The sequence below is a fragment of the Meleagris gallopavo genome, chromosome 28, assembly GCF_000146605.3.
Source record: "Meleagris gallopavo isolate NT-WF06-2002-E0010 breed Aviagen turkey brand Nicholas breeding stock chromosome 28, Turkey_5.1, whole genome shotgun sequence".
NCBI lineage: Eukaryota > Metazoa > Chordata > Aves > Galliformes > Phasianidae > Meleagris > Meleagris gallopavo.
In genome coordinates, this window is record NC_015038.2 from 2,815,297 (window position 1) to 2,840,864 (window position 25,568).

General features: G+C 55.4%; 1 protein-coding gene across 3 annotated transcripts; it reads left to right on the forward strand.

Annotated features, from left to right (window-relative positions):
• The first annotated feature begins 1,865 nt into the window (after positions 1 to 1,865).
• CDK18 (cyclin dependent kinase 18) lies at positions 1,866 to 25,568 on the forward strand. Of its 3 annotated transcripts, none has more exons than XM_010724208.3 (16): positions 1,866 to 2,775; positions 15,363 to 15,499; positions 19,086 to 19,231; positions 19,347 to 19,472; positions 20,554 to 20,610; positions 20,811 to 20,925; positions 21,023 to 21,117; positions 21,199 to 21,261; positions 21,377 to 21,500; positions 21,777 to 21,897; positions 22,115 to 22,212; positions 22,400 to 22,505; positions 22,732 to 22,774; positions 22,994 to 23,084; positions 23,327 to 23,404; positions 23,555 to 25,568. In XM_010724208.3, the coding sequence occupies exons 2-16, from the start codon at positions 15,376 to 15,378 to the stop codon at positions 23,587 to 23,589; spliced, it is 1,422 nt and encodes a 473-aa protein (XP_010722510.1). In that variant the 5' UTR covers positions 1,866 to 2,775; positions 15,363 to 15,375; the 3' UTR covers positions 23,590 to 25,568. The 3 variants fall into 3 exon arrangements, with proteins under 3 accessions (XP_010722510.1, XP_010722508.1, XP_010722509.1); XM_010724206.3 differs by lacking the exon at positions 1,866 to 2,775 and adding an exon at positions 8,257 to 8,708; XM_010724207.3 differs by lacking the exon at positions 1,866 to 2,775 and adding an exon at positions 9,880 to 9,923.

Consider the following 25,568-nt stretch of genomic DNA (forward strand, 5'->3'; position numbering starts at 1 on the left):
AGGCACGTTAGGAAATGCATCACTGGAGGAGGAGGAGAAGGATTTGCTGAGCAAAATCCCCCCCAGTATGAACTGGGGTGGTCGCAGCCATGGACTTGCACAAGGTCTTGTAGTTTCCCTGCCAGACCCTTTTTGCATAAAACACCCCTAATGGCACTGAGCCCACTTCACCCCTGATTTCTCCTGCAGCTCCACAAGGATTTCACTACGGGATTTCATCACAACAATACAAAAGGTAAAAAAAACAACAACACAAAACAACCTCAGAGCCCGATGTAATTTCAAGGATAAAGCTCCCCAGAAACAACCATGCATGCCTTTTGCTCAGCCATTAAGTTGGCGTGTTTGAAAACCGCCCTGCAGGCGCTGCCTTGCAAATGCACTGCAGAGGCATCTGCTGTGGGTGCCAAATTCTACAGCAGCAGCCTCAGTTTGCATTGCCCTCCACAGAGCACACACTGAGGGACGGTTTGCTTTGGGCTACTATTGGTGGAATGGACTCAGCCCATCACCAGGCATAAAGTCTCACTGGGACCTTGTGACCCTGCTGCGCTCTTGGCCCAGGTAAAAAAACCCATCACACCCATCGAGCCTTTGGATACACAGCTCTGGGAATCCCCCCCCTCCCCTTTTCTGCACATCTTCCTCCCAAAGCCAGCAGGCTCACAGCGAGCCCTTCCTTGGCACGGTGATTATTGTAATTTATGTTGATGGGGAACGTCATGCACCAATAAGCAGCTTGTGTGACACAGCCAGCGAGCTCGTGTCTCTGCTGCTAATTGCTTGTAACATTCCTGCCCTCCTCACATCGCCTTTTTCTCTGCCCATTTTTTGATGTGGGGGCTTCCTCTCCTTAATTAGCCACAGCTCGTGTTGGGGATCTCCTCTGTTTTCTGTTTTAGGGTAGAATCCCAGGGCCAGGTGGTCTCAGGGCTGCGGTATGGAGGGCACGGCAGCAGTTGCTCTGCTGGGAATGGCACAGAAGTGTTTGAGCCATCTCCCCCCTGGGCTGCCCACTGTTTGCATAGAGGGGAAGGGTGAGGTGGGAGCTGGAGGCAAAGGGCTTCATGGCTGCGTCACCCCGAGCCCCACTGCCTCTGCGGCCACATGACTGGGTACTCATTGACCAGGGGTGAAGGGAGGGCAGGCTTCAAGCCTGCACATTGCACCTCTGGCTTTGCATCCCCCCAACTGCTCCCCCTCCATCCGAGCACTGCAGAGCAAAGGGTGCAAAGCCCCACGGTGAGGCTGGGTTTTGTCACCTCCTGCTGGGGCAACGTGCCTCGAGCTTAGAGTCCATTTCTGGGGGCGAGTTCCAGGTCAAAGCCCATTCGTTCAGCTCCCTGAGCTCACACGGCCCCAAAATGAGCTGACTGCAGGGCTGGTGCTGAGTATTTTGCCCCACAAGAGCTGCCTTAAGCATTACTACAGGCTGTGGGTCTTAGCTGGGTGTTGCTATGGGACGAGTTTAATACAAACAAAATGGGGTTTTGAGCAGCCTGGAAAGCTGCTCCTCCATTGGGGCTCAACTTTATGCTTCTTGCAGTGCCATCTGTGAACCACTTCCCCGTTCCTCCAAACGTCTCCCAGCAAAACTTGATGGTTCTAATATAAGAAACGAGAGTTCAGCAAGTCTCCCAAGACTCCCACGTTCAAAAAGGAAAAGGGAAAAGGGAGCTCTGGCAGCAGCAGAACTAAAGAAGCCCATATCTCTTCTGGACAGTTTTCCCTGTCGGGTCTCAGAGCAGATCCCACGTGTTTCCCTGCAATAGGATTTCCCCACAGAGTGCCCCTCTCCTTGTTCTCTGTGCAGATGGATTTTGTCCCTTCCCTGCACGGGTGTCCTGCTGGCACCCCTGTCCCTCCCCCAGCCACATTAAATCCCCTGCACACCCCTCAGATTCATACACAATACCCATTAATTACAAAACTCCGCTGACAGCACGCTCATGTGGAAGGAGGGCGAGGATTAATATAGCAGGGGATATAAGAAATTAATTAGTTTCAGACAGACGACGTTGGCACCTCCAGTCAGCCTGATTTATTTCCACGGCTGCACTATTTTTGGCAAACTGCAAATGTTTGCCTCAATCTAAAGCCATAAATAGCCGGGAATGGAAGGTGAGGCCGCCACTAAAAACATTGTCCCGCTGGAGTGACGGAGGCTGAAATTTCCGGGGCAGCCCGAAGAACGGAGGCGGCCCGGGTTGGAGGAAAAGCTGCGGTGTTCCGAGCTCCCTGCATCCCGGCACGGTTGGCTCCGGGCCGTTGCATCCCGGAGAGCTGCGGGGAGAGCGGGGCTGCCCGGCCCGGGGCTGCGGCGGGGAGGAGCCTGAGCGGAACGGAGCGGAACGGAGCGGGGCGAGCGGCCGGTACCGCAGCGGGTAATGCGGGAGCAGCGCTCCGCTTCCAGCACCGGCACCGACAACGGCACCGCACCGGGTCCTGCAGAGTCAACGCTCCGCTTTTAGCTCCGGCACCGATACACCTTTCTGGTTCCGGCACTGGAACCGACGCCAAAACCGCTCCTGTTCCTGCAGCTCCGGCACCGCTTCGCTTCAGCACCAGAACCGATACCAACACCGCACCGGCACCGCTTCCGACACCGCACCGCTTCCAACACCGCCACCGGTACCGTTCCGCTTCCAGCACCCGCACTTCCCCGCCCCGCACCCATTCCCGACCCCGGTTCGGCCCCGCAGCGCCGTCCCCGCCCGTCCCCGCACCCCAGCGAGGAAGGAGGAAGGAGGGGAGCAGAGCTCTGCCCGCGGTGCGGTGAGTGCGGGGCTGCGGCCGTGCTCGGGGGGTCTCAGCCTCTTTCGGTTCGGGGCACGAAGCGGTGAGGGAGGGGACACGGTAAAAGTTGGAGGTGGGGGAAGGGGGGGCTCAGCTGCGCACCGAGTGCTGGAGGAATTTCTGGAAGGGATCCCTGCTCGTGTTTTGGTGCTTCAGCCCGATTCAGCCTTTCCTTCAGTGGGGGTTGGGGGGGTGGGCACGCATCCATCCCTCCGGCCAAAAGTTCCCCAGTAGGCTGAGCTGATTGCTCCTTGAGCTGCATTTTTGGGGCTGTCAGAATGAGCTGTGCCTGTTGCTCAGATAAGTTCCTGGGTGTGCAACACCATCTCCAGCACCACCCCCACCCACCCCCCCCCAGCCATAACCACAGTCAATGTGTGTCTGTGCCGTGCCAACCCTGTGCCAGTCCGCCTTTAAACTGGCTCTTCTCTCTGCAAAAACAGATGCAATGAGCATGCAAGGCTGCTGGACACGGCTGTGGCATGACTGCAAGCAGCAGTCAGGCCTGGGGCTGTCGTGGGGTTGTGGGTTTTTTTTTTTTTTTTGTCACTCTGCATTAACTAAATGCACAGCACGAGGTGTATATGTGTGTTTGCTGGGAGTTGAGAAGATGCCCAAAGGGAAAGAGGTCTGAACAAGCAGAGGGCAGAGAGCTGTGCTTATGGATGAGATGCAGAAGGGAAAATGCCTCTTCCAGGACCCTCTTCCTGCAAGGAAATAGGCTCTAATTACCTCCTGCATGGTAAAGGGGCAGTGTGTAGAGCTTTGGTGTGTGCTGAGACGGAGCTGCAATGGAGTAAGTGCATGTGGAGTTTTGCCTTTGGCCTCACATGGTGGTGATGAGGCATCTGGGTCACCCCGTCAGCACTGGTTCCTGTGATCCTGAAAAGATCTCCTTGATGCAAACACCAAACCATGCATCCTTTCCTCCCAGGAGTAGATACAGGCGTGTCAGTGGGATGTGATGTGATCAGGAGCTTGATGCAAGAAAAGGAGCTGGGAACCTCTGAGTTCATCCTCTCTTAACTGCTTGAAAAAAAGAAGAAATGCTGTGGCTAAAGAGCAGCACTCCAGCAGTCTGCCTCTGCCCTTGGACCCATCCCTGCATCCCCATGCCTGAGTTCACCATCTGTTAACACTTGACCTTGCTTTGTTCTCAGAGCTTTGCTCCCCGAGCTCAGTAAAGCCCTGGGATGGTGGCAGAGATGGGCATGGAAGCACGAAAACACTTGTTTCAGTGCTGGGAGGGCCCCTTGCACCAAACAAGCACTCTTTGTGGTCCCTTGAATGGACCCTTCAGACAGGCAGTGCTGAGCAGTGACAAAGAGCAAAGTGGTGGTGTCACATATTCATGCATTACAGGTGACTGAAATGCAGCAGGCGTGCCCCGATTTTCTGAATCTGCAGCTCCTGCTTTTCATACACGTTTATTGCCGTGGTTCTGCGTTGCTCATCACAGCTGGGCACGGGCTGGGCTGCAGGAGGAGATGGGTTCTGCCTTCTGGTGCTGCCACTGTCACTGGACAAGATGACAACAGCTTCGTTTTGCATCTGGGAGAAGTGGAGAGGTGAAATGGTTTGCTCCAGGTGCTGCAGAATTTTGCTCTGAGTCCATGAGCATCCCTCCTTTGCTCGGTCCCCTGCCCTAGGGAGGCAGAAACTTGTGTATTTGCTTCATGTATGCATTCAAACATCAGTGCTGCAGTTTCCACTGAAATTATCCCTTAGGCCTGGGCTGCTGGAGAAAAATCACTGCTCGGCCATTCCTTGTAAACCCTGAGACATTCCTCTGGCTTCCTCACAGTGCTGAGGTTTGGGCCAGGAGCTCTGAGAACCTCCAGAAAACCTGGGACACGTGTTTGGAGTCGCGTCCAAATAACCAGAGGAGTTTCCAGGAGGGTTTATGCTCTGTAAAGGCCTCCCACGCTCTCATTCCATGCTCAGGAGAGCTGAGGCGAAGCAGCATCTCCCTGGCATTGGCAGCAGGACGGGGGTCCCTGGGCCAGCTGCAGAGCTTGGAGCGAGTTCTGCTGTGGGTAATTGGTGCACTGAAACTCTGAGAGGTCACCTCTGCCACTGCTGCACAGCACAGGCTCGGTTTACATCCATACAGGCAGAAAAACAAAAGGTCTGTGCTTCCAGGGGCCCCTGCTTTCAGCAGGCTCTGCCCATGCAGGGGTTCGACGTGCAGGATTTGCTTTTCTCCCACTTTACTCACTTCTGTTTGTAGAGGGAAAACCGACAGCAGAGAGAGCGACCTGTTGATTAATGCAGACCTGAAAGCCCAGATTACAATCTGGCGAACAATTAACTTTGCAGAGTCGAACTGTAATCAGACGAAGCATCTTTTCTCTCTGTCTAATCGAGGTTTCTTTTCAGGTAGCATTGTGCCTGCAGCCAGTGCTGCTCATCTGGTTGTTTGCTCAGCCTCTTGCAATCCTGTGCTGCTTTGTCTGGCCAGCGTGGCTCAGCCAGGAGCAGTGAAGGGCTGAAATTGTTTTCAAGCCACAGAGCAGAGCCTGCAGAGATGGCTGTGGGTTCGTCTGTGCAGCTGACACTGCTTCAGCATCTCATCTCCCCTGTTCTTTCTCTGCCTCCCTCCTTTCTGAGGCTTAGCCATGCTTTATCTCCAGTCACAACCAGAGAGCTGCATTCTCTTACCTTCTGGGTTTTCTCACTGCTTTAGGAATGAGCTCCAAGCCACCACAGCTAAGAGCAGATCTTGCAGACAGTCCAGGTGCTCCCCACTCCTGCAGCGAAATGCCCACAGATCTCAGCCCCACCGATCCACCTGAGCAGCAGCTGGGCTCTTGTTAACATTCCCTCTTGTGCTGAATGTGTAATGACCCATGGTTTTAAGAGTGCAGGGTGTGATGTGGGAGGGAGCTCCAGGCTTTGGAGTTGGAGTTGTTGGAGTTGGAGTTGGCTGTGTTCCTATGCCCCCATTTGACACCAGGCACTGCCCTTGCCATGCTGGGAGGATAAATAGCTCAGAAGTGCTCCTGCTGTGGAACTGGGGGCTGTTTGACCTGCTGTTTTCCAAGATTGATGCTCACTGCTTCTTTTGGGAACCAGATCTCCCAGGGCAGCTCAGGTGGAGGTGTTTCAGAGCATCTCTAGCTGCACGCACTGCATTGAGCCCCATGTTGTTCTTCCCTCATATCTCCCCATGCAGACTGAAATCGAGGGCATTCTGAAGCAGAGGCTATTTCTCATTGCTGCCTTTTGCACCCTTGATCCCCAGGGCCAACGTAATGAAAATCATATATTATCCAAGGAGCAAATTGGTGAGGCAGTGCTGTCAGTGCCTAGTACTGTGGGAACGTGCAGGGCTTTGCTGCTTGTGGTGCAGAGAGGAGGAAGTAAACCAGGATGGAGAGGGGTGAGATTTGCTGCCATGTCCTCAGTGCACGGGGAAGAGATGCTATCTTTGCTCGACCCAGTGAATTATTTGATAAGTGCTAACCTTTGCTGGAACCACTCAGGGCTGTGATTTATGACCCCTATTGGGTGTAGCTCAAAACCCCCCAATGTCTCCATCTCCCCCTCTTTCCCCCAGCGCTGTCTGCTCCTGAAGCCAACTGTGCTGCTGAGCATCTCAGTCACATGTGGTGTATGAATGGGAGCCCGAGCTCCGCACCTGTGAAAATATACATGCATAAAAATCCACCTGGGGGGGTGTTTGTCCAGCATGGAACATCACCTGGAGGTTGAGTTTATGGCTTGAAGTGTTTGGAGGAATGACTCACAGGCTGTCAGATTATGCAGTGCTGGAGCAAATGCCACCAATGTGCAGGTGCTGGAGGTGTAGATCCTGCTAGCAGTGGTGCTTTGGATCCTTTTAGTGTTTCAGGCTCTATAGCTGGTTTGAAGGGCGCTGCAGCAGCCGAGGTGACCTCTTTTCACCCAGGAAATGTCCTCCCGTTGCATCTGCCCCTGTCGGGAGGTTAAACTCCTCTCTGCCATGCTTCACCAAGCGCTCAAGTGGTGCAAATCAGAACTGATTGCTGAAGTCAGCCCTCAGCAGCACAATGCATGGCCCTTCTGTCATCATCAGGGCTGCGAGCATCACGAATCCCCTCGAGTTTCATAGCAGGGTTGAACTCTTAGTGAGTCCTGCCCCATCCCCATCCCTCTCATCCCCATCCATGGGGTAATGGCCAAATCCGCAGCACAGCTGGTGGTGAAGTGCATGGCTGTCCTGAGCAGGCAGCAGTCAGAGAGGTGAGAACTGCCCCTGTGTTACTGTGGGCTGAAAAACCTTTCTGGCATCAGTGCCTCAAATTGAAACAATGATTAAAGCTGTAAGGAAATCTGCATTCAGCCTAAGGCACGTCGTGCTCCTTCTGCTACGGATGTTCCCAAGGGCTGGTCAGCTTCTAATTATTAACTAATTACTGCAGAATAATCACAGTGCCACAGCACGTAGGAGGTACAGGCGGTGTGGAACACGCTGTGTCTCACAAATCCCAGCCCTTTCTCATCTGTCCTTTGTATTTTGCCCATTGGGGTGGTATCTGATGGCAGCAGTGCAATGCAGTGAGGTGGCCTGTGGCTGCAGCTTGGTGGTGGCATTTGGGGGACTGAAGGGCAGTTTTCCCTCTGGGGAACAGAGAGGGAGAAGCTGTGGCCACGAGGAAGGCCTCCTTGGCAGGATCCTGCTTGGAGGTGACCGCATCCAAAGGCAGATCACAGGCTTGCCCCTACAGTGAGAGCACTGATGTTGTGTGTTGTGGCAGCAGCCAGAGGAGGGAAATGAGCAGCCCTGGGGATGAAAGGCTCTGTGCATCCCAGCAGCAGGTTGGGGGCAGGCTGCTGGTGGTGTCACACTACGGGTGCTGCCCATGGTGGCACATGTCCCGAGCAGAGCTGCACATCCTTTGGGGTCCCATCAGACCCAGGGGACCATGCAGAGCCCGTGGCACTCCTCCCTGCTGATGGGGCCACGGGCCAGCACAGCACTGGTGTGTTCTCCTTTTTAGAAGAAGAGCAGAGTCTGGAATGCTGCTTATCACAAGGAAACCTCAGCAGAGCCACGCTGTGCTGCAGGCACTTCCATCCCAGGGTTGCCTCCAGCTGCCCTGCTCCAAAGAGCCACAAGGTTTGCTTTTCCACTTGTTTTATCACTGAGTCGAGGCAGAAAACTTCTCTGTGTGGGTCTCAGTGCTTCTCAGCATCGAGAGCTGCTGCTGTGCCCATAGCACGGGGACGTGGGCATTTCCTATGTGCAAGAAGTCCAATGAAGCCCCTTCAGTTCCATAGCACCGTAACTGCAGGAGAAGGCGCGTTTTTATCAAGTACCATTAGCAGCATGTGTTCTATTTAAATCCTTAATCCCTTCCAATCCCTCCTTATTAACGATTAATTGTGCAACTAATCATGCTATGATAGCAGCGGTGCGGGCGCAGGTTGTTGTTGTGCACACTGCAAATGTGAAGGAGGTAAGAATTGAGCCGTGCACTCAGCTTGGCTCATGTGCTGGCCAGACCTCCTTTCCTGTCCCTTCAGCTCTCTGAGTTACGATCCTTTCTTATCTCGAAGCTTATCAGCTCGTGGGGCAGGAGAGGAACAGAACTGAATGCAGCCAGTGAGCTTTGAACGCTGCTGTGCTGCAGCCCTTCATCCTGCTGAGCTCGGAGTCCCCTTGGCTCAGTGCCTGAGCACCACGTGGATCTGTGGACATGGTTTGATTTGGGGCTGAAACAGAATTGTTTCAGGATGTGCTCCCATGGCCCCCTCCCTGCACCCAGTGTTTGCAGCACCCATCTCTGCCCAGCAGCATCCAAGGAATGGGTCTGGCTGTGTGTTTTCCCTCCCTCTTTCGTTCCCTTGATCTCTGCAGGGCTCTGTTATCTCCCCCACTTCCCAAGGCTGCTGCAGGAATGCTCAGAGCTCACAAGGACACCGGAGCGGTGAGTCTGTGGGAGAGCAGCCGTGCTTTGGAAGTGGGGCAGGGAGTGAGGAGATGGATGGGAGTGAGAAGATGGGGCTGGAGACAAGAGAACCGTTCAGGGTGTTAAAACCCACCGACTCCATTGCTCTGCCTGCCGTGCTCATGGTGACACTGCGACTTTCAGGGCGCCGTGCTGGGGCTTGGCTTGCCAAAGCAGACGTTATTTACAGTTTAACAAGGAACAAGGTTTATCTGAACAGCGTGTGCTCGCCGAGTTCCCAGATAGGCATGAAATGTTGCCCTCCATAGGGAAGTGAGGAAAAAGCTGCGGGCACCAGGGCGTGCTTAATCTATTTCTATCTATACCTGGGATGCAGGCAGGTCCGGGTTGGGTTTAATGGGATCGTGTCACAATGGTGGGAAGGTTCCTCCAGGAGGTGCAGAAGGATGGTGGGTTCCTGCGGGGTGGAGCAGGAGCTCTGCACACCTCGCCTTGGGATGCTCAGTGCTTCTGTGCTATTCCTGCCCTCTGCGTGGCCTCAATGCTGGTTTTCATGCTGTTGCCCAACCCGGGGCTCTTTGCAAAGTGGAAATGCTTTGTGTGCAGAAATCAGGAGCTCTTGTATCAGCGCAGAGATCTGAGAAGCAGAGGGGTGAAAGGGGCACTCGGCTCCCTCCAAGCAAAAGCTGAGTGTTGAAACAGGGAGAGAGCATCAGGGTGAGAAATGCATGCACACGTGTGTGCAAAGCCCTCCGAGGTGCACAACAGGTTTAAGATTAAATAGCAGCTTAGTGCAGCCCTTGGCAGGAAGGGGACTTGCAGTGTTTGCTCACTACCTTGCTATCATGTGACCATCTCAGAGCTTTAAATAAAACAGATTTGCAAAGAGTTTTATGTGCCTAATGCTGAGCCGTGGTACTGCTGCTCCAGAGTGTGGTCCTGGGGGGGAACCCAGCTCGGAGCTGTGCTGGAGTGGGGAGAAATAGGTCAGGAGCACCGTCTGCACGCACTTCTTTCTCTGTTGCTGCACAAAGATCTGTGTGAGTGCAGCAGGGAGCTGCTTCATTAGTGCCAAGGAGCTCCTGGGTCTGAGTTTGCCACGGTCGGAAGGAGCCTTAATCCCTCCGAAGCTGTTTGCACAGTCCCTGCAGCTCCTCCTCCCATTGCTGGGTGGGCAGAAAGTGCCTGAGCGGGTGCTGGAGGCATGCAGAGGGGTGCAGCTATCTGCAGCAGGTGAGGGCTGGGCTGCTTGGCAATGCAATGTGTTGGAGCAGAGCAGAGCTCCACGAAAATGCGTGGCAAAGGGCTGAGCTGTGCGTTGCTTTGGGCGCTGGTGGTGCTTCTTAGAAACGCTGTGCTTCTGTTTGTGTTCAAGCCGTTTCTCTGGGAAGAGAGATCCTGTGATAGCATGGGCCCTTTGCATGGCTTTTTGCAGGGATCCGACCCTTCCTTCATCCCTCCACCTATTTGTTGCTTCTCCTTTCTGTCCCACCCTCCCTCCCTGTTTCTCCTTGTGCCAGAGGTGGCTGCATTTCTCAAATTCCACGCGGCTATGGGGTGTGCAGGGTGTGCTTTCTGCTTCCCTAAATAACCCCTCTCAGAGTGCTTGCAGCCATTCCCTGCACAGCTGCAGGGCAGCAGCTCTGAGCCCCCTCCCCAATGCCTTTGTCAGCGGTGGATGAGGCCGTGGGTCATGGGGAGGAAAAGCTGCAGTGTTCTCTGTTAGACAGGGAAGGCTTCCCCTGCTCCCCCTGTGCTGCTTTCCAGGAGCTCTGGGAGTTGTGTGTGGGCTGAGAAAGGAGGGAAAGCTCTAATTAAGAGAGAAGAGGGAAAAAAAAAAAAAAGAGACAATAAGGAAATGGTAATTAAGAAGCCAGCAGACCCTACACACCCTGTGGGGAGGGAATGCAGGTGTGCCCTAATGCAAGGGATCTTCTCCCATAGGATTCCCCAGAAGCTCGGTGCTCCTAGAGCATCCTTCACCCCCAGGGTCTGTGCCCTTTTTCCATATCCATGCTGTGCATCCTGGTGCTCCTGAAGGGCTGAATGGAGAAAGAGAGGCACAGAAAAGGAGGAGGATAACTCAATGCCCTGCAGCAGTGCTCGGTCTGTCGGAGCATGGGATGTGCTGATCTGTGGGGCAGAGGCAGTACCATAGGGCTGCTGGCACCTTCCAACAGCGAGGGCATTGAGATGCTGCAGTGCACGCAGGCCACTGGCACTCTGTTGTGGCTGCAGCCCAATGCTGGGCACTGCTCTCAGGTTTTGCTCCAGCAAGGAATAAACACGCAGTGTTTTGTGGCAGCTGGAATAATGTGGGTTGTTCTGGTGCCTTCCTGGGAGCTGCCCTGATCTCACCACGGGCCGGGCAGAGCTGAGAGCATCACGCAGGGCTGTGGTGTGGTAGGAGTGGAACAAATCCCTCTGTGTGCCCTCATTACTGGGCTCCTTGTTGGGATGGAGACAAATGGGAGTGGAGCTGCAAGCAGAGCAGCTTTGCATCCCACAAGAGTCCCATCGCCGAGGAGAAGGGAGGAAGGATGCATCACCATTGATTATTTACAGTGGGGGAAAAGCCGTGCACGCTGTGAGCTGCATTGGAAGCCAGCCTGGTGCATTTGCTGCAGGATCATTTCTCCTCCCAAATCTCCTTTGAGAAGAGAGGACAGAAAACTCCTGGCTGCCGTCATTGCATTCCTGGTGCTCTGCATTTTTTGTATTGGCTTCTGTGATTACAGGAGAGGAAAAGATTGCAGCACAAGGGTGGATGGATGAACTGCTCCCAAAGCTCCATTTCCAGTTCTGTCCAGCACAGTCGCTGCTGTGGGATGATGGCTGTGCTGCTTGCTGCAGGGCTGCTGCAGATCGGTAGGAGCTGATTGTGCTCCCCTCCTGCAGGACCACCAGCTCCTGGTGCAGGGCTTTGCTCCCTGCATGGGGGAAGGGAAATGTCGGAGCTGCACGTAGCAGAGCCCAGCAGCAGGGAGGAGCTGGGAGCTCTGTGTGATGGGCAGGGACTGCTGCCTGTCCCAGGGTGCAGGGCTGTGCTGGCCCCTCGGGCAGCCCCATCCCTGTGAATGAAGGATTTGGGCTGTGCTCAGCTCTGCAGCATCTGCTGTAGGGTGGGAGAGGCTGGGAGAGGATTCCACGCCAACAGCTGAGCAGTCCATTAGATGGTGGGGGGCTGCTTTCCTTCCCTGCCCCACTGGATTCCCAGCTGCTGCAGAGCATGCAGCATCACCTTTCTGCATATCAGTGCTGACTGTTGCCTTGCTATGTGATGTGAGGAGGGCCACGTCCTCACCTGGCTCCTGCACACGCCGTCTGCTCAGCCCCATGGCCACGTGTGGCTCTGCATGATAGAGGTGTTTGCTGAGCAAATAGGGCTCTACCAGCAGAAGTCACCATTTCCCCTAAGTTGTTTCCTTGTTTGTGGAAAGGAATGGTTACTTGCAAGCCCAGCAGTGTGCTGAAGGAGGGAGGAGAGAGCTTCATATTGAAGCTGTGCCCAAAATACGTGGCTCTGAAGTTGCACAGAGGAGAACCGAAGAGTTTTGCTGTGCAAAGGGAAGCGATCCATGTGCACAGCCCCATCCCCAGGGCCTATGGGAGCAGTTTGCTGAACACATCACTGCAAGTGCAGCAAATACAGCTTTGAATGCAGTGCTTAAAGAATTGTTAACACCCAGTCCCAGTCATGTGATTCCTTTTCCTGACGGGATGCAGCTTTGGGCCCTTTGAAGTGTTTTAGTTACTATCTGCCTGTGTTACAGCAAATGCGGATCATTCACGCTGCTGGCTTTCATCCTGGCTTTTCTTCCTGGCCAGCTTCCAGCCGGGGTGATTTCATTTCTGCCTGTTGATGCCTGAATTCCTTCGTGCTGTTTCAGACCACTGCTCCCCTCCTCGCTCCATCCCAGGAATGGTTGCAGCTCAGGGCTGCCCCAATTCCCGGGTGATTTGAGGCTGTAAAATGAAGGATGTCATGGCTTTGCTTAGCGAGCATCACCTTCTTGCAGGAAGTCACAAAGTGCCCACGCTTCCTTTAGTGCACTGCTGCTAAAATTGATGGGGTGCAGGCAATGGCAAGCGGTTCTTCCTTTGAAATCCATAATGTGGGAAAGGGCTGGGCTGCTCCTGTAGCTGGGCTGCCTTCTCCTAGGGGAAACACAATCACAGGTTGTCCCCGGTGGGGGGACAAAGCCCTTCATACCCCATATGGGGTCAGGGTGCCCTCCTGCCTGCAGGGCTGGGAGCAGGGATGTGGGATGCTGTGTGCTGGGAGGAGCGCATCCCAACTTTGGGGCACCTCGTGGCCACGCAGGGCAGGGTGAGCTCGACCAAAAAGCACAAACAGCCCTGCAGCCTCCATCTGTCAAACCCTTTCGCATGAACCCCATCGCTGGACGCCAAGTAGGTCCAGGTGAAGCTGGAAAAAAACAGTGCCAATTACGCAGAGCCATAAAGATAAGGAGCAGCCCTGTGCATAGCAGGAGAGGCAGCCACTGCTATTTTTACCCCACCCTGCTTCCTCTCCGAGGAGGTTTATATTTAGCAGCTGCTGGGAGGGAATGAAGGACTTGGGATGATCTGGAGCATCAATTCATTGCTCAGGTGTCTGTCTTCTAAAGCTTTGGTACCGTTAGAGAAGGATGAGCAGAGAGGGGAGGAGATGGAAAAAGCCATTTCCCTCACCCGCTTCTTCCTCCACCTCCAGGTGGAATATCTGGGTTATTCCCTGTATTTTCCCTGGTTCTGGGGCTGTGGGGTGTTGTGGTGCTCAGCACCTTCCCCATCCTCCAGGTCCTGCTGTGTGGTGTGTTGTCCTGGCTGTCCCCTGCTGCTCCCTGCCAGGACTTTGTCCCAGTGCTGAGGGCTGATTGCTGTCAATGGGCATGGCAGGCGTGGTGAAGTGATGGAGAGGCTGCAGTGTCCCTCATCAAGGAGCAGGATCTGTTCTTCCTGGAGGAGAGGAAGCTCAGGGGGATCTGAGTGATGTCTACAAGAATCTGAAGGGATGGTGTCAATAGGATGGGGTCAGACTCACCTGTTGGTGGGCTCCAATGAGGAATGGGCACAAACTGAAACGTTGGAAGTCCCATCTGAAGGTGAGGTGGTGGAGTCTCCTTCCTTGGAGATACATCAGAACCATCGGGATGTGATCCAGGATGATGTGCTCTGCTGAGCAGGGCTTGGGTGATGTGACCTCCATCGGTCCCTTCCAACTTCAGCCATTCTTGGCCATGAGAAAAGCATCCTTTGTTAATGCAGCATTCATTAGTGTCAGCATCTTGGTCATCAAAGCACGTCCCTGCAGTGCTGAGAAAACATTTAAATGGCTGATGGATGTGCCTAGCATCCTCCTTGCTCACTTTGCCACTCCGAACAGCCTCACGCCTCCCATCCCACCCCCAGCCAAGCAATGCATCCTGCCTTGAATTCGGGCACACTGATCCTTCAGCTGTAGGGTTTTGCATCCCTAAAGGCGTGCGAGGAGTGGGGTGGCTGAGTCTGAGTGGTCCAGGTGAATCCCAAGGATTTGGGGGGATGGCAGCGCAGCAGGAGGCCGTGCCTCGAAGCACTGTTTGCATTGCTGATGGTAATCTTTTAAGCTTTGGGATGCCAGCATGTCAACCCAAGTGTTCCCGTTGCCCTGGCGACGCGATGCATCGGCTCTGCGATGCTATGTCTGATCGCATCAGTCTGGAATGCAATCACCAGGGTTTGTGCTGACCAGCCTGGGATGGGGGGGGCTGGGGGCTGGCAATTGGGCCACCCAGGAGCAGGGGTGCCTGTTTGGTCCCAAGGGCTGAGTTCCCTCTTACTGTCCCCTCTCCTCAGAGCCCAGCAGGCAGGTTAGGGTCTGCAAGGAGGGACCTCCCTGTGTTGGATGCCTGCAGGTGCATTCTGTTTGCTGGGAGCAGGACTGTGTGCTTCCACTGTGCTACAAAATGCATGGGGGAGAGCAAGGCTGGTGCTGCAGAGCTGTGTGCTCCCACTGTACGACTCCAGCTGGTGCTGTGTGTGAGCCTGAAGCAGGCAAGCAAGGTGGGGATGCCGAGAGCGAGCTGCTCGTGTGGCTGCTCAGGGAGCTGTGCCACGTGTCCCTTAAGGGTTTTCTTCATTTAAGGGTTTAATGGCTTTAATCAGATCTCTGGCTTAAGGAGATCCCAGTGCCTCACATCCCAGGATGTGAATCAATGGGAGCATGCTGAGCTTGGAGCATCACCCTTTTTTGGGACCCCCGTTGGTCCAGCTCCCTCCAGCACTTTGGGAAGCTTTTCTTGCATGGGGAAATGGGGAGACAAGGCTGCCAGGGGAAAGGTGTGCCTTGCACAGGGTGGTGTTACATCTTTTCTGTCACTGTTTATTTTTCTTTCTCGCTTTTCTTCTGCTTCTGCCCTGCTACTCCCTTTTCCAGGCATTCCCAGAGTTTCCAAGCACAGCCAGTGCTGATACTCATGACTCAGTGTCCACAGCTCTGCCCTGGGCTCACCTCTGGCAATTGGCTCAGAAAAGCCCTGTGCATTCAATGACACAAAGATCCCCATCCCCTGCTGATGCCCGGGGATCCCAATGAGGGAACATGTGGGTTTGGCTGCTGCTGACCCCAATGATGGTGGGCTGTGGGACCGTCCCACCCTACAACCACCTCTTTCCCCTTCCCTGCAGGTCAGGAGGTAAAATGAACAAGATGAAAAACTTCAAGCGGAGGTTCTCACTCTCAGTTCCTCGGACGGAGACCATCGAGGAGTCGCTGACGGAGTTCACAGAGCAGTTCAACCAGCTCAACAACCAGAGGAATGAGGGTAAGGGGTTGGGAAAGCAGCCTGGAAAGCTACTGCCCCACTGCCTGGGCTGCTTCCTACCCATGGAGGAGTTAAATCTGCTTTGAAGTGAGATTTATGCCTTAAAGAAGGAAAGGAGGAGGGCAAGGTGTTTGCACAGGGGGATGAGACATCTGTGGTTAAGGTGGGGAGTGTGAAAGTGGGGGATGCCCTCCCCCTGCTGGACCCACAGCCTTCTCCTGGTGTAGGATTCAAGGCGTTGGGTTCAGAGCAAGGCTGTGCAGGCAGAGAGCAGAGAGCTGCAGACAGCAAACCTGGTGGAGCCGGGCTGCATTCCCCCAGGGGGAGCAGAGTGCTGCGGGTTCAAGGCCAAATTGCCTGCAGTATCACATCGTGTGCTTTGCCACCTCCTCCCAAAGCAGCCCTGACATGGGTTCATGTGTCAGTGCTCTGGGCTCCACTCAGGATGTGCTGGTGCTTTTTTTTTTCCCCTCGTCCTGCAGCCACAACTGCTGCAAGCAGGGGCTGAGGCCGTGATGTAACTGCCTGGCACCTGTGCCTGCCCCAGCAGGGAGGGATGGGCTCTGCTTCAAAGTGGAGATGCAGAGGCTGATTTGAGGCTGCCTTTCCTCTCTCCTGCAGCTCATGCCACTCCTCAGATCCCTGCAGACACCCCAGCTGCCCTCAGCAGCATCGCTTCACACCCCTCCCTTCGCACCGCAGCAAACAGCTGGGGCTATAATTAGACTCGAGCCCTTAATTAGACGTGTAGAAGCCGTGGGGATAACATGGTGCAAGGCTCAGAAAGCCGCGGGTGCTGACAGCTGCTGCTGCTGTTACCCCCTGGGGCTACTGGGTGCTGGGCTGGCTGAGCCTGGGCTCATTACCTGTGCTGTGCCAGCTGAGCTGCTGGAGAGGCAATTTCCCTCTTCTTCTGCTTTAATGAGCCTTTGGTCACAGCACTTCCTCTGCAAACCAGCGCGTGCAGCAGCTGCCTGTCCTCTGCCTTTCGGTCTCTCTCCTGAAGGAGGTGGGGAAGAAACAGGGCAAAGCCAAAGTTGGCTGTGCTGGGGCTGAGGGCACTGAGCAGAGGCTGGAGCGGTGCTTGGCAGTGCTGTGCTGTGATCAAAATGCCCTGCATGGAGCTGGGGATGCAGCAGGGTATGGGAGCCCCCCACCCACAGCCCCATGTTGGAGCTAAGCCCTCTGCCATAGCTATGTGCACACTGCTCCTCCCTCCTGGGTGATGGTTTTTGGGATGTAAACGCCCCCAAAAGCCACCTCCATAGTGCCCCTAATCTCAGCCATGCACCTGACCCATCTCCTGGCTTCTCCCTATGGCTGGGAATGCTTCGCCCACAGATCTGCACCAGCATCAGTTTGTTTTTTTTTTTCTTTTCTCACCTCACACAGCACCGTGGGAAGCTGTTTTCAGGTTCTGTTTTCCCTCCAGCATCAGAGCTCATAGGTTGTCAACACTCCTGGGTCACAGCTTGGGTGTCTCCACACAGGTCCCCAGGGATGCAGAGTCCAGGAGATGGAGATGTCCAGAGTCCAGGAGATGGTGCCTCTGGCAATGGGAAAAGATGTGGACTTCCCATGGGTTGATATCTACCTCCTCCACTGGGGTGTGGAGGGGGATCCCCAGCCCTGTGCTCTCCATCCTCCCATTCCCAGGGCCCCACTGCCAGCCATGAGGGCTGGTAGAGGGAGGTTTGGGGAAGCAGAGCCAGCAAATGGAGAAGCAAACAGCTTCCCAATGTGGGCACATCCTGAGCCAGGCAGTGTCACCTTGGGGAGTCCAACGCAGCCACAAGGTGTCCAGCGTGCCCCCACACTGCCACACATCTCCATTGTACCACAGCCTTTCCTTGGGTAGAAGAAGAATCCTGGGTTAAGGGGAGCTCTGGGCAGCATCTGATCCTTGACGAGGGCCTGCACCATTTCTGAGTCTTCAGAGGCCAAACGAGGGCTCATGCAATGGCATAAATCAGAGCTAAGCCTGGCCGTCAGAGCGCAGGGATGTAAAGCAGCAATGTTGTGTGGGAGGAAGGAGGATGGATGACCCACGATCCGAGCGCTGCCCTGCCTTGAAACAGCTTTGGGAGGAGAGCTCATGCTTAGCAAAGTAATTAAAAGTTCTGAGCCGTGCAGGCAGCAAAGGGTTCTGGCCCTTTTCCTTGGGAGATCAAAGCTTGTTTTGGCAGAGGCAGTGTTTAAATATATTTATATTAAAGAAAAAGAAAAAAAAAAAGAAGGCAGAGGCAGCTGCCGTGTCTGCGGTCTCGCTTTAATTTGCTTTGATATCCCATGCAGCCTCATTACTTGCAGGGTGTCAGAGCTCACAGTGATCCACACAAAATGCTGAGCAGAATGGAACAGACCCCTGCATTTGCACACCTGTGTGATGCTGCTGTAGATGGAGGTGGCACTGAGGGTGGGTGCAGACACTGCTCTTATTTGCTGCTCCTGGGGCCAGGCTGCATCCTTGGACGTTGGATCTGTGTTCTTATGGCCCAGCACAAATTCACCCAAACTGTCTTTTAAAGTGGATGAGTTGAACTACGATCGTTCTGCTGTTGCTCTTTGGTTTTAGTTCAGATAATTTGCTTAGGACAGGAGCAAGGTGAAAAGGGTTGATCTAGCTTAAGTGATCTGTGCTACCTGTTCTTAGTGCAGGGTTCTGAGCTGTGCCTGCACAGATGGCCAGAAAGGGACAGGGACCAGAGCCCTGCAGTGCTCCTGGGGGAAGGGGTGCTTTGTGCCTCCCTGCCCAACTCTACAGAACCTCCTGGCATGGTTTCAGCTGCTGTCAGCCCCATTGGCATGGGCTGCACCCCTGCTATGGGTATAGGCTGTGTGCAGAGGACACCCCGCATCCCTTAGCTCACAGATCCCCTTGTATACAGTGACCATGGCAGGAAACTGCATTTTTTCCCAGGTCACTTGCCTGTCACCTCTCATCCATCAGATGAGCAACGAGCAGCCAGATCCCAGCCCTCTTGCAAAAGCCAGCCATCCCCTTCCATCCTCAGCAATGAGATCATCTCTGGCTGCAGAGCACGCAGGGAATGGAAGCCCAAATTTGCATTAGGCACAGAGAGGGATGGCCTTCATTCCAGCACTCCCAGTTAGCTCTGCCTCCTCCATCCCAGCACTCCCAGTTAGCTCTGCCTCCTCTCAGACAGCCCCTCTGAAAGCAGCCCCTTGTGAATGGGGGAAATGCACTTCTTACCAACCAGCCCTTAATTACCCAGTGGGAAGACGTGTGGGCTTCAAGCTGTAGACCAGGGGGGGCTCAGTGCCTCACTTTACTCTGTTTGGTTTTTTTTTTGCTCCTTTCTGGGTTCCTTGGGCTTGATGTGGCTTCACACCTGGAGTCCCATGAGAAGAGTGACTTTTAGAAGTCGCTTTGGTTTTCAAGGGAGCTTCTGTGTTGCTCGGGGCTGTGTGTGGCTGAGTGCAGCAGTGGAGCAGGATAGGAAGGGACTTCCTCACGACGCATCTCTGCACCTCCCTGCCCTTCTCTCTCCCTTTTCCCCAAAGCGAAGCGTTCGGCACCTCCGCTGCCTCCCAGCAGCTCTCCCTCCTTTCTCTTTGTCTTCAGACCTGGCCCAAGGGCACTTGCAGCTGGGACACCTGGGCAGGGACATCAGAGCAGACCCCACAGCCATCTCCCCACCCGACACAGAGGGTCCATCCCCGATGGCCGTGCGCTACCGCAGCAGCACCCAGCGCCGCTTCTCCACGGAGGCAAGTGCTGGGGCGAAGGTCCCGCAGGTGTCACCCCAGTTGCTGCCCCACTGCCATCATCACTCTTCCTTTCCCTGGGTGTTCTCCTCACCTTCCCCCTCTGCGCTCTCTGCAGGATGTCAGCAAACGCCTCTCCCTGCCCATGGACATCCGGCTGCCCCCCGAGTTCCTGCAGAAGCTGCAGATGGAGAGCCCAGAGTTCCCCAAGCCGCTCAGCAGGATGTCACGGCGAGCATCCCTTGTAAGTCACAGCACAGCATCTTTTTTGTGCATACAAGATGCGTGTGCTGATTGCCACCCACCCATTGCAGTCGCGTCCCTCTGGAGCAAGCTTCCGTGCACTGAGACACACACAGTGCAAATCCCTTTCTGCACGCTCCCAGCGGTGCACATCCCCGTGTTCCCTGTGCATACTCACACCTGTGCACGTGCACATATGCACCTTTCCCCGTGCTACTCCTACATATGCAAATCCCCAGCCTGCACATTGCTCGCCTTGCACACACCTGGCTTCTCTCCCAGCCCTTCACCTTCCAGGGAAGAGGAGGTGGAGAACCTCCCGCGGCGCCGCAAGTGCTGGAGCCTCTGCTGATGGAAATGCAAATGTGGATAAATAATGAATTACCCCTTGCATTAATGCTGACATTTCAGTTTCTTGACTGCAGAGCATCAGCTTATGTAGGAGCAAAAACACAGTGCCCTGTTTGCAAATTGCAAAGGCACATCCTGCTGCCTGGGAGCACACGGTTACAGTGGTGAGGTCTCAGCAGCACCTTCAGATGTGGCACTCCTATTTGTGAGGAGGGAGGAGAGAATGGCAGCTCCAGGAGCTGCAGTTTGGCCCCTGGCTTTGGGTCCTTTAGCGCTGGGAAACAACCCCCTGCCATGGGATGTGAGTGACCCCAAGTGACCGAGGTGCAGTGTGAGGGATCTGCTAGGAGGGCCTTGCAGTGGTTGCCCATCACTGGGTACAGGCAAACAGGTCTCAGCAACACGGCAATGAGTCCAAGTTCCAAATGGGGAAATGTGCCTTTCACACTTGACTGGAGGAGCACACAGAAACAAAGGGAGTTGCAGCAAAGGGCAGCATGTAGGGAAGCACTTAAGAAAAGGGCAGGGCTTTGCCACAGGGTCCCATCATGCTGCTCTGACACAAAGGGCATCAGCTGCTGCAGTTGGTTGTGATGGTGTTCTGATGGATGCACACAGGATCCATGCAGGACGTGATGGATTGTCCCCATAACAATCCCCTTCTGGTGTTCTCCATCCAGCCCAACACTGGTGAGATCCCTCCCAGTGATGTTGTCCTTTTTCTCTTACAGTCGGATATCGGGTTTGGGAAGCTGGAGACCTATGTTAAACTGGACAAACTGGGTGAGGTAAGGAGGTGCTGAGACCCCAACGAGGATTCAAAAGAAGTTGGAAGGACTACGATAAATCACAGAACGGAAATCATGGGCTCCAGCCCTTTAGCTTCCAATGATCCTTCCTGCAGATGTTATGGAGCATGTCCCTGTTGTGCCGCCCCCACAATGGGGCAGCCACCTGCTCACCCCTCCTGTCCTCTCTCTCCCCACAGGGCACTTATGCCACTGTCTTCAAGGGGCGCAGCAAGCTGACAGAAAACCTGGTGGCACTGAAGGAGATCCGCCTGGAGCACGAGGAAGGGGCTCCGTGCACCGCTATCCGGGAAGGTGAGGTCTTGGAGGGGGGGCTTTTCCTGCCCCTGGCCCTTGGGGATGTCCCACCTGGCACCCAGCTGTCCCAACCTGCTGCCTCCTGTCCCCGCAGTGTCACTGCTGAAGAACCTCAAGCACGCCAACATCGTGACCCTGCATGATATCATCCACACGGAGCGCTCCCTCACGCTGGTCTTCGAGTACCTGGTGTGTTGGGGAGATGCTGTGGTTCTGACTGGGGAGCGGGGAGGGAGGGAACTGGAGGCTGATGGGTGCTCCTCGTTGCAGGAAAACGACCTCAAGCAGTACCTGGATAACTGTGGGAACCTGATGAGCGTGCACAATGTGAAGGTGAGTCGGGCCTGGCTGTCCCTATGGGCGTCCCTGGCTTTGTAGGGTCTCCCCTGGCCCTGTGTTCTTGAGACAGCATCGTGGTGCCCACTGCCCACCCCCTGCGCCTCCCCAGATCTTCATGTTCCAGCTGCTGCGTGGCCTGTCCTACTGTCACGGGAGGAAAATCCTACACCGAGACCTCAAACCTCAGAACCTGCTCATCAACGAGAGAGGGGAGCTCAAACTGGCCGACTTTGGTACGTGGGGTGGGGAGGGCAGAGCATTCATGGTCCCATTGGGCAACCACACAGCTGGCAGCAGCTTCACTGCCCTCGGAACAGGGAGGGGGACCTCATAAGCAGCCTGGGACATAGTTCTCCAGCAATGATTTTTAATGTGCTGGGATTGCATGGCTGTTTTCTACCCGATTGAGAGCATCTCCGCACAGTGCTGTCCCATCCCTGAGCCTCTGCCCTGGGGAGGACGCAGCACTGCAGGAAGGTGCGGCTTCACATCCCTCCCTCCACCTCCAGGCCTCGCCAGAGCCAAGTCGGTGCCTACCAAAACGTATTCCAACGAGGTGGTCACGCTGTGGTACCGACCCCCCGACGTCCTGCTGGGATCCACCGAATATTCCACCCCCATCGACATGTGGTGAGGCTGAGCGGGGCCCATGGGATGGCGCTGCTCGCACCGTGGGCGCCGGGTTCTCCACGCCTTGTTCTCTGTGTCCTCTGCGGCTCCATCCAGAGCCAGGTGGACGGGCACAGATCCCCATCCTGGAGCCCATTTCCCCCTGCCCTGCCGTGGGGGGTGATGCATCCCATGACTTTCCCTTCTCGCTGATGCCGCTTTTCCATCACTGCCGTAGGGGGGTGGGATGCATCCACTACGAGATGGTCACCGGACGGCCGATGTTCCCCGGCTCTACGGTGAAGGAGGAGTTGCATCTCATCTTCCGGCTGTTGGGTGAGCGTGCTGCCGTGCTCCGAGCGCCCGCGGGAGGGCAGCGGTGACAAAGCAGAGCGCTGCGCTCCGGGACCGAGCGCTGAGCGCGACGGTGCCGCGTGTGTCCCCAATAAGGAGCAGCGCTGGGATGGTGAAGCTGTTGTTCCCGCAGCCGGTGACCACGTTCCCCTTTTCCTCCCCCTCCCAGGAACGCCGACAGAAGATACCTGGCCGGGGATAACGTCCAACGAGGAGTTCAGGGCGTACAACTTCACGCAGTACCGAGCGCAGCCGTTAATCAATCACGCCCCGAGGTAACCTCCTCCCTGCCCCCCGCCCCAGCACAGATCCGGAGGCGTAGGGCAGCCTGGCACTGCTCCGAAATGGGAGCTGGGGGCACTGGGTTCATCTGCTGGATGTGATGCTGAGCGCAGCTGTGTGGGGAGGTCCCAGTTCTCCCCGCACCTCTGCCTTTTGCTGATGATTGCAACGTCCCCCAGGTGCGATAGTGCTCCAGTTTGTATTTCTTTCTTTTCTCAGGTTGGACCCAGACGGCATTGACTTGCTGATGAACCTCCTCCTGGTAAGCAACAGCGAGATGCTGGTGGATGGCAGAGGGATGCAGTGCGCTCACCCTGATTTTGGGGGCAGGGAGAGGGGCTGTGACTGCAGCATAAGCCTTATCCACACAGCTGCTGGCCCAAACCCACTGAGGAGGTCCCAGCTGTGCACTTTGGTGTGAGCAGGCTCACAGGTGTGCACTGCAGACTGTGTGATTGCCTTTCCCTGGGTCTTTGTGCAGTATGAAGCCAAGAGCCGGATTTCAGCAGAGGTGGCCCTGAGGCATCCGTACTTCAAAAGCCTGGGGGAGCGGGTGCACCTCCTGCCTGACAGTAAGTGTGCATGGTCCCCTCACCTGGGGGCATGGAGCAGCACTGCAGTGCAGCCCGAGGGGACAGCCAGCTCTGTGGTTGCTGCTTGCCTTTGCTTGAGTGCTCCTGCAGCAGAGTGGGGTGGGAAAGCAAGGAAAAACTTGGGGCAGGGTGATGTAAAGCAAGAGGAACGCAGCGCTGCGCTGCCATCCTTGCTGGCTGTGGCTCGGCCAACTGACCTCGCTCTCTGTCTACTCCCCCAGATGTCTCCATCTTCTCTCTGAAGGAAATCCAGCTTCAGAAGGACCCTGGCTACCGAGGCTCAGCCTTTCAGCAGTCAGGTAGGATGGGGGAAGATGGCAGCATGCTCTGTGTGTGGTGCCATGGATCCTGCTGGCACCTCTGGATACCCACACAAGGAAAATCCAGACCTGCCCTCTGCTTCAGTCCCTGTCTCACCTATCTGACCCATCTTTCTCTCTCTTCCTTAGCCCGAGGGAAGAACAGGAGGCAGAGTATATTTTAAACCTGGACCTCATGTTCCCTTTGTCACCATGGAGATCAGTGCACTGAGAAAGGAGACGGCGGTGCGCTCCTACCCGCCCCACCGCGTCGCTCAGCCCAGCAGGACGGAGCTGATGGCTCTCCCCACATCCCCCAGCAGCTGGTGGCAATGGACCTGTGGCCTTTTTCCCCTCTCGTTCCCTATCGGCTGCCACTCCCTGTGCAGGTGCTGCACATCCCTCCTAGGAGCTGGGTCCTGCCCTGCGCTGGGGGAGCTGCCTGTGGGGTTGAGCTGGGTGAAGGGGGGCTGTGTGAGCACGGGTTGGGGTCTGTGAAGCAGGAGCTGTGGCTGCATTGCATTCAGCCCAGGCAGGCAGCATCCCACTGCTCAGACAGCCTGCATGCAGCCCCATCCCACTGAGAGCTGAGCATCCCCCAGCCTGGCACCGGAGGACTGCTGCTGGGGCAGCCCTCCCTGCTGTGCCATTGCTTCTGCCTCTGTAACGCCTTCATCTCTGCCAATTGTTGGTACCTGAATCCCGATGACGTGGAACAGCCTCACTCAGCATCCCCTCTTCTTGCCACCGTTGCGTTCCCCAGTTCTGCTGCCATCACAAGAGGTGGGATGTGATTCCCAGAGTGATTCCCAGCTGTTCACAGGAGCCTACAGCTGAACAGAGCCCTGCAGCATCACTGCACCCCAATGCTGCGCACTCCCTGCAGTGCATTCCCCACCTGGAGGACTGGGGAGAGGTGCCGAATCTCCCCAGCTCAGCTACAGGGACCAGAAATAGACCCACAGGACAGCAAATCAGCCCTCCCCACGTGTAGCCAACATCACACCAAGCAGCTCTGGCTCAGACCGACGCCGCAGGACCGAGGGGCACACTGTGCTGGCCAAGAGCTGCTCCTGAGGCATTTTAACTGGACCCTGCCAAACCAGTCTATGGAGGATGCGCCAATGTCCCAACCTGCCAGCATCCCAGGACAAGAAGAGCTCAGGAGACACTAACTCTGCCCACACGGCTGTTTCTCCGTGGAGAGGAATTGGAACTCTATTTTTCTCCCTGCAAATGCAAAGCTGGAGGAGAAAGGAGGAGAGCCCGGGGTTCTCCAGTGCTCAGTGCACCGCACTTTGCGCTCCTCCTGTCAGCCCAAAGCTGTTAAGTTGGGTTTGTCCCAGACAAGCATCCAGACGTCTGCATTGTTTGAGGTTTGCCCATCCCTGCTCGGTTCCTTTCTCAGTATGTCCAGCATACAGCAGGCTGAATAGTTCATTAATTGTTTCCATTTGATAGGGAAGAGCGTGAAGAGCCATCAGCCACCAGTGACGCGTTTCGCTCTGATGTGAGGGTTGGGCTGTGCCTGGTTCCCTGCACCCTGCTTGGGTTGCACAGGGCTTTTCACCAGTGGGGTTTACAAAAGGAAGTGCTGAGCTCATGCTGTCACCTTTCCTTTCATTAAGGTGTTTACATTGGGATTTTTCTGGGCACGATAGGGATCTGTGGTGCTTCCCAAGGCACCAAGGGCACAGATCTGGGCAAGTCCTGCTCTTGGGAAGCCCCAACAGGACGTGCATGACCAGTTCTGGCTTTACCAGCCCTGTGCCCCGAGGCTGTCTTGGGCATAAAGCATGCCAGGGCAGAGGAAGCCTTGCTGATCCTTCAATGGGAGAGCAAGGCAGAGCTGTGGGACACAGAGCTCTGCTCACTGCTGCTTGGCAGATCCCTTGGGAACCAATGGGAACCAGTATCCCCATGGGGCAGACATCTCCAGGGTGCAGCAAGGTGACCCATGGAACGTGAGCGTACAGACAGCTCTGCTTTATCTGCAATCAGATAAGGAAGACAAAGAGTCTGCTGGCTGCTGTTTGCTCTTTCACAGCCTTTGCCTTTCCTTCTCCAAGACAGGAGATCTTTGTGTGGAGGCACTATTATTTATTTGCCCCGTGTATGACCAGCAGACTGCATTTCAGATAACCCCTTTTGTTCTGCTGTTTTC

Coding starts and splice junctions, on each gene's coding strand:
- CDK18 (XM_010724206.3), top strand. CDS start 8,515: ATGTGCTCCCATGGCCCCCTCCCTGCACCCAGTGTTTGCAGCACCCAT. Junction 19,473..20,553: donor TGTCACGGCGAGCATCCCTT/GTAAGTCACAGC, acceptor TTTCTCTTACAG/TCGGATATCGGGTTTGGGAA. Junction 22,213..22,399: donor TCTCATCTTCCGGCTGTTGG/GTGAGCGTGCTG, acceptor TCCCCCTCCCAG/GAACGCCGACAGAAGATACC.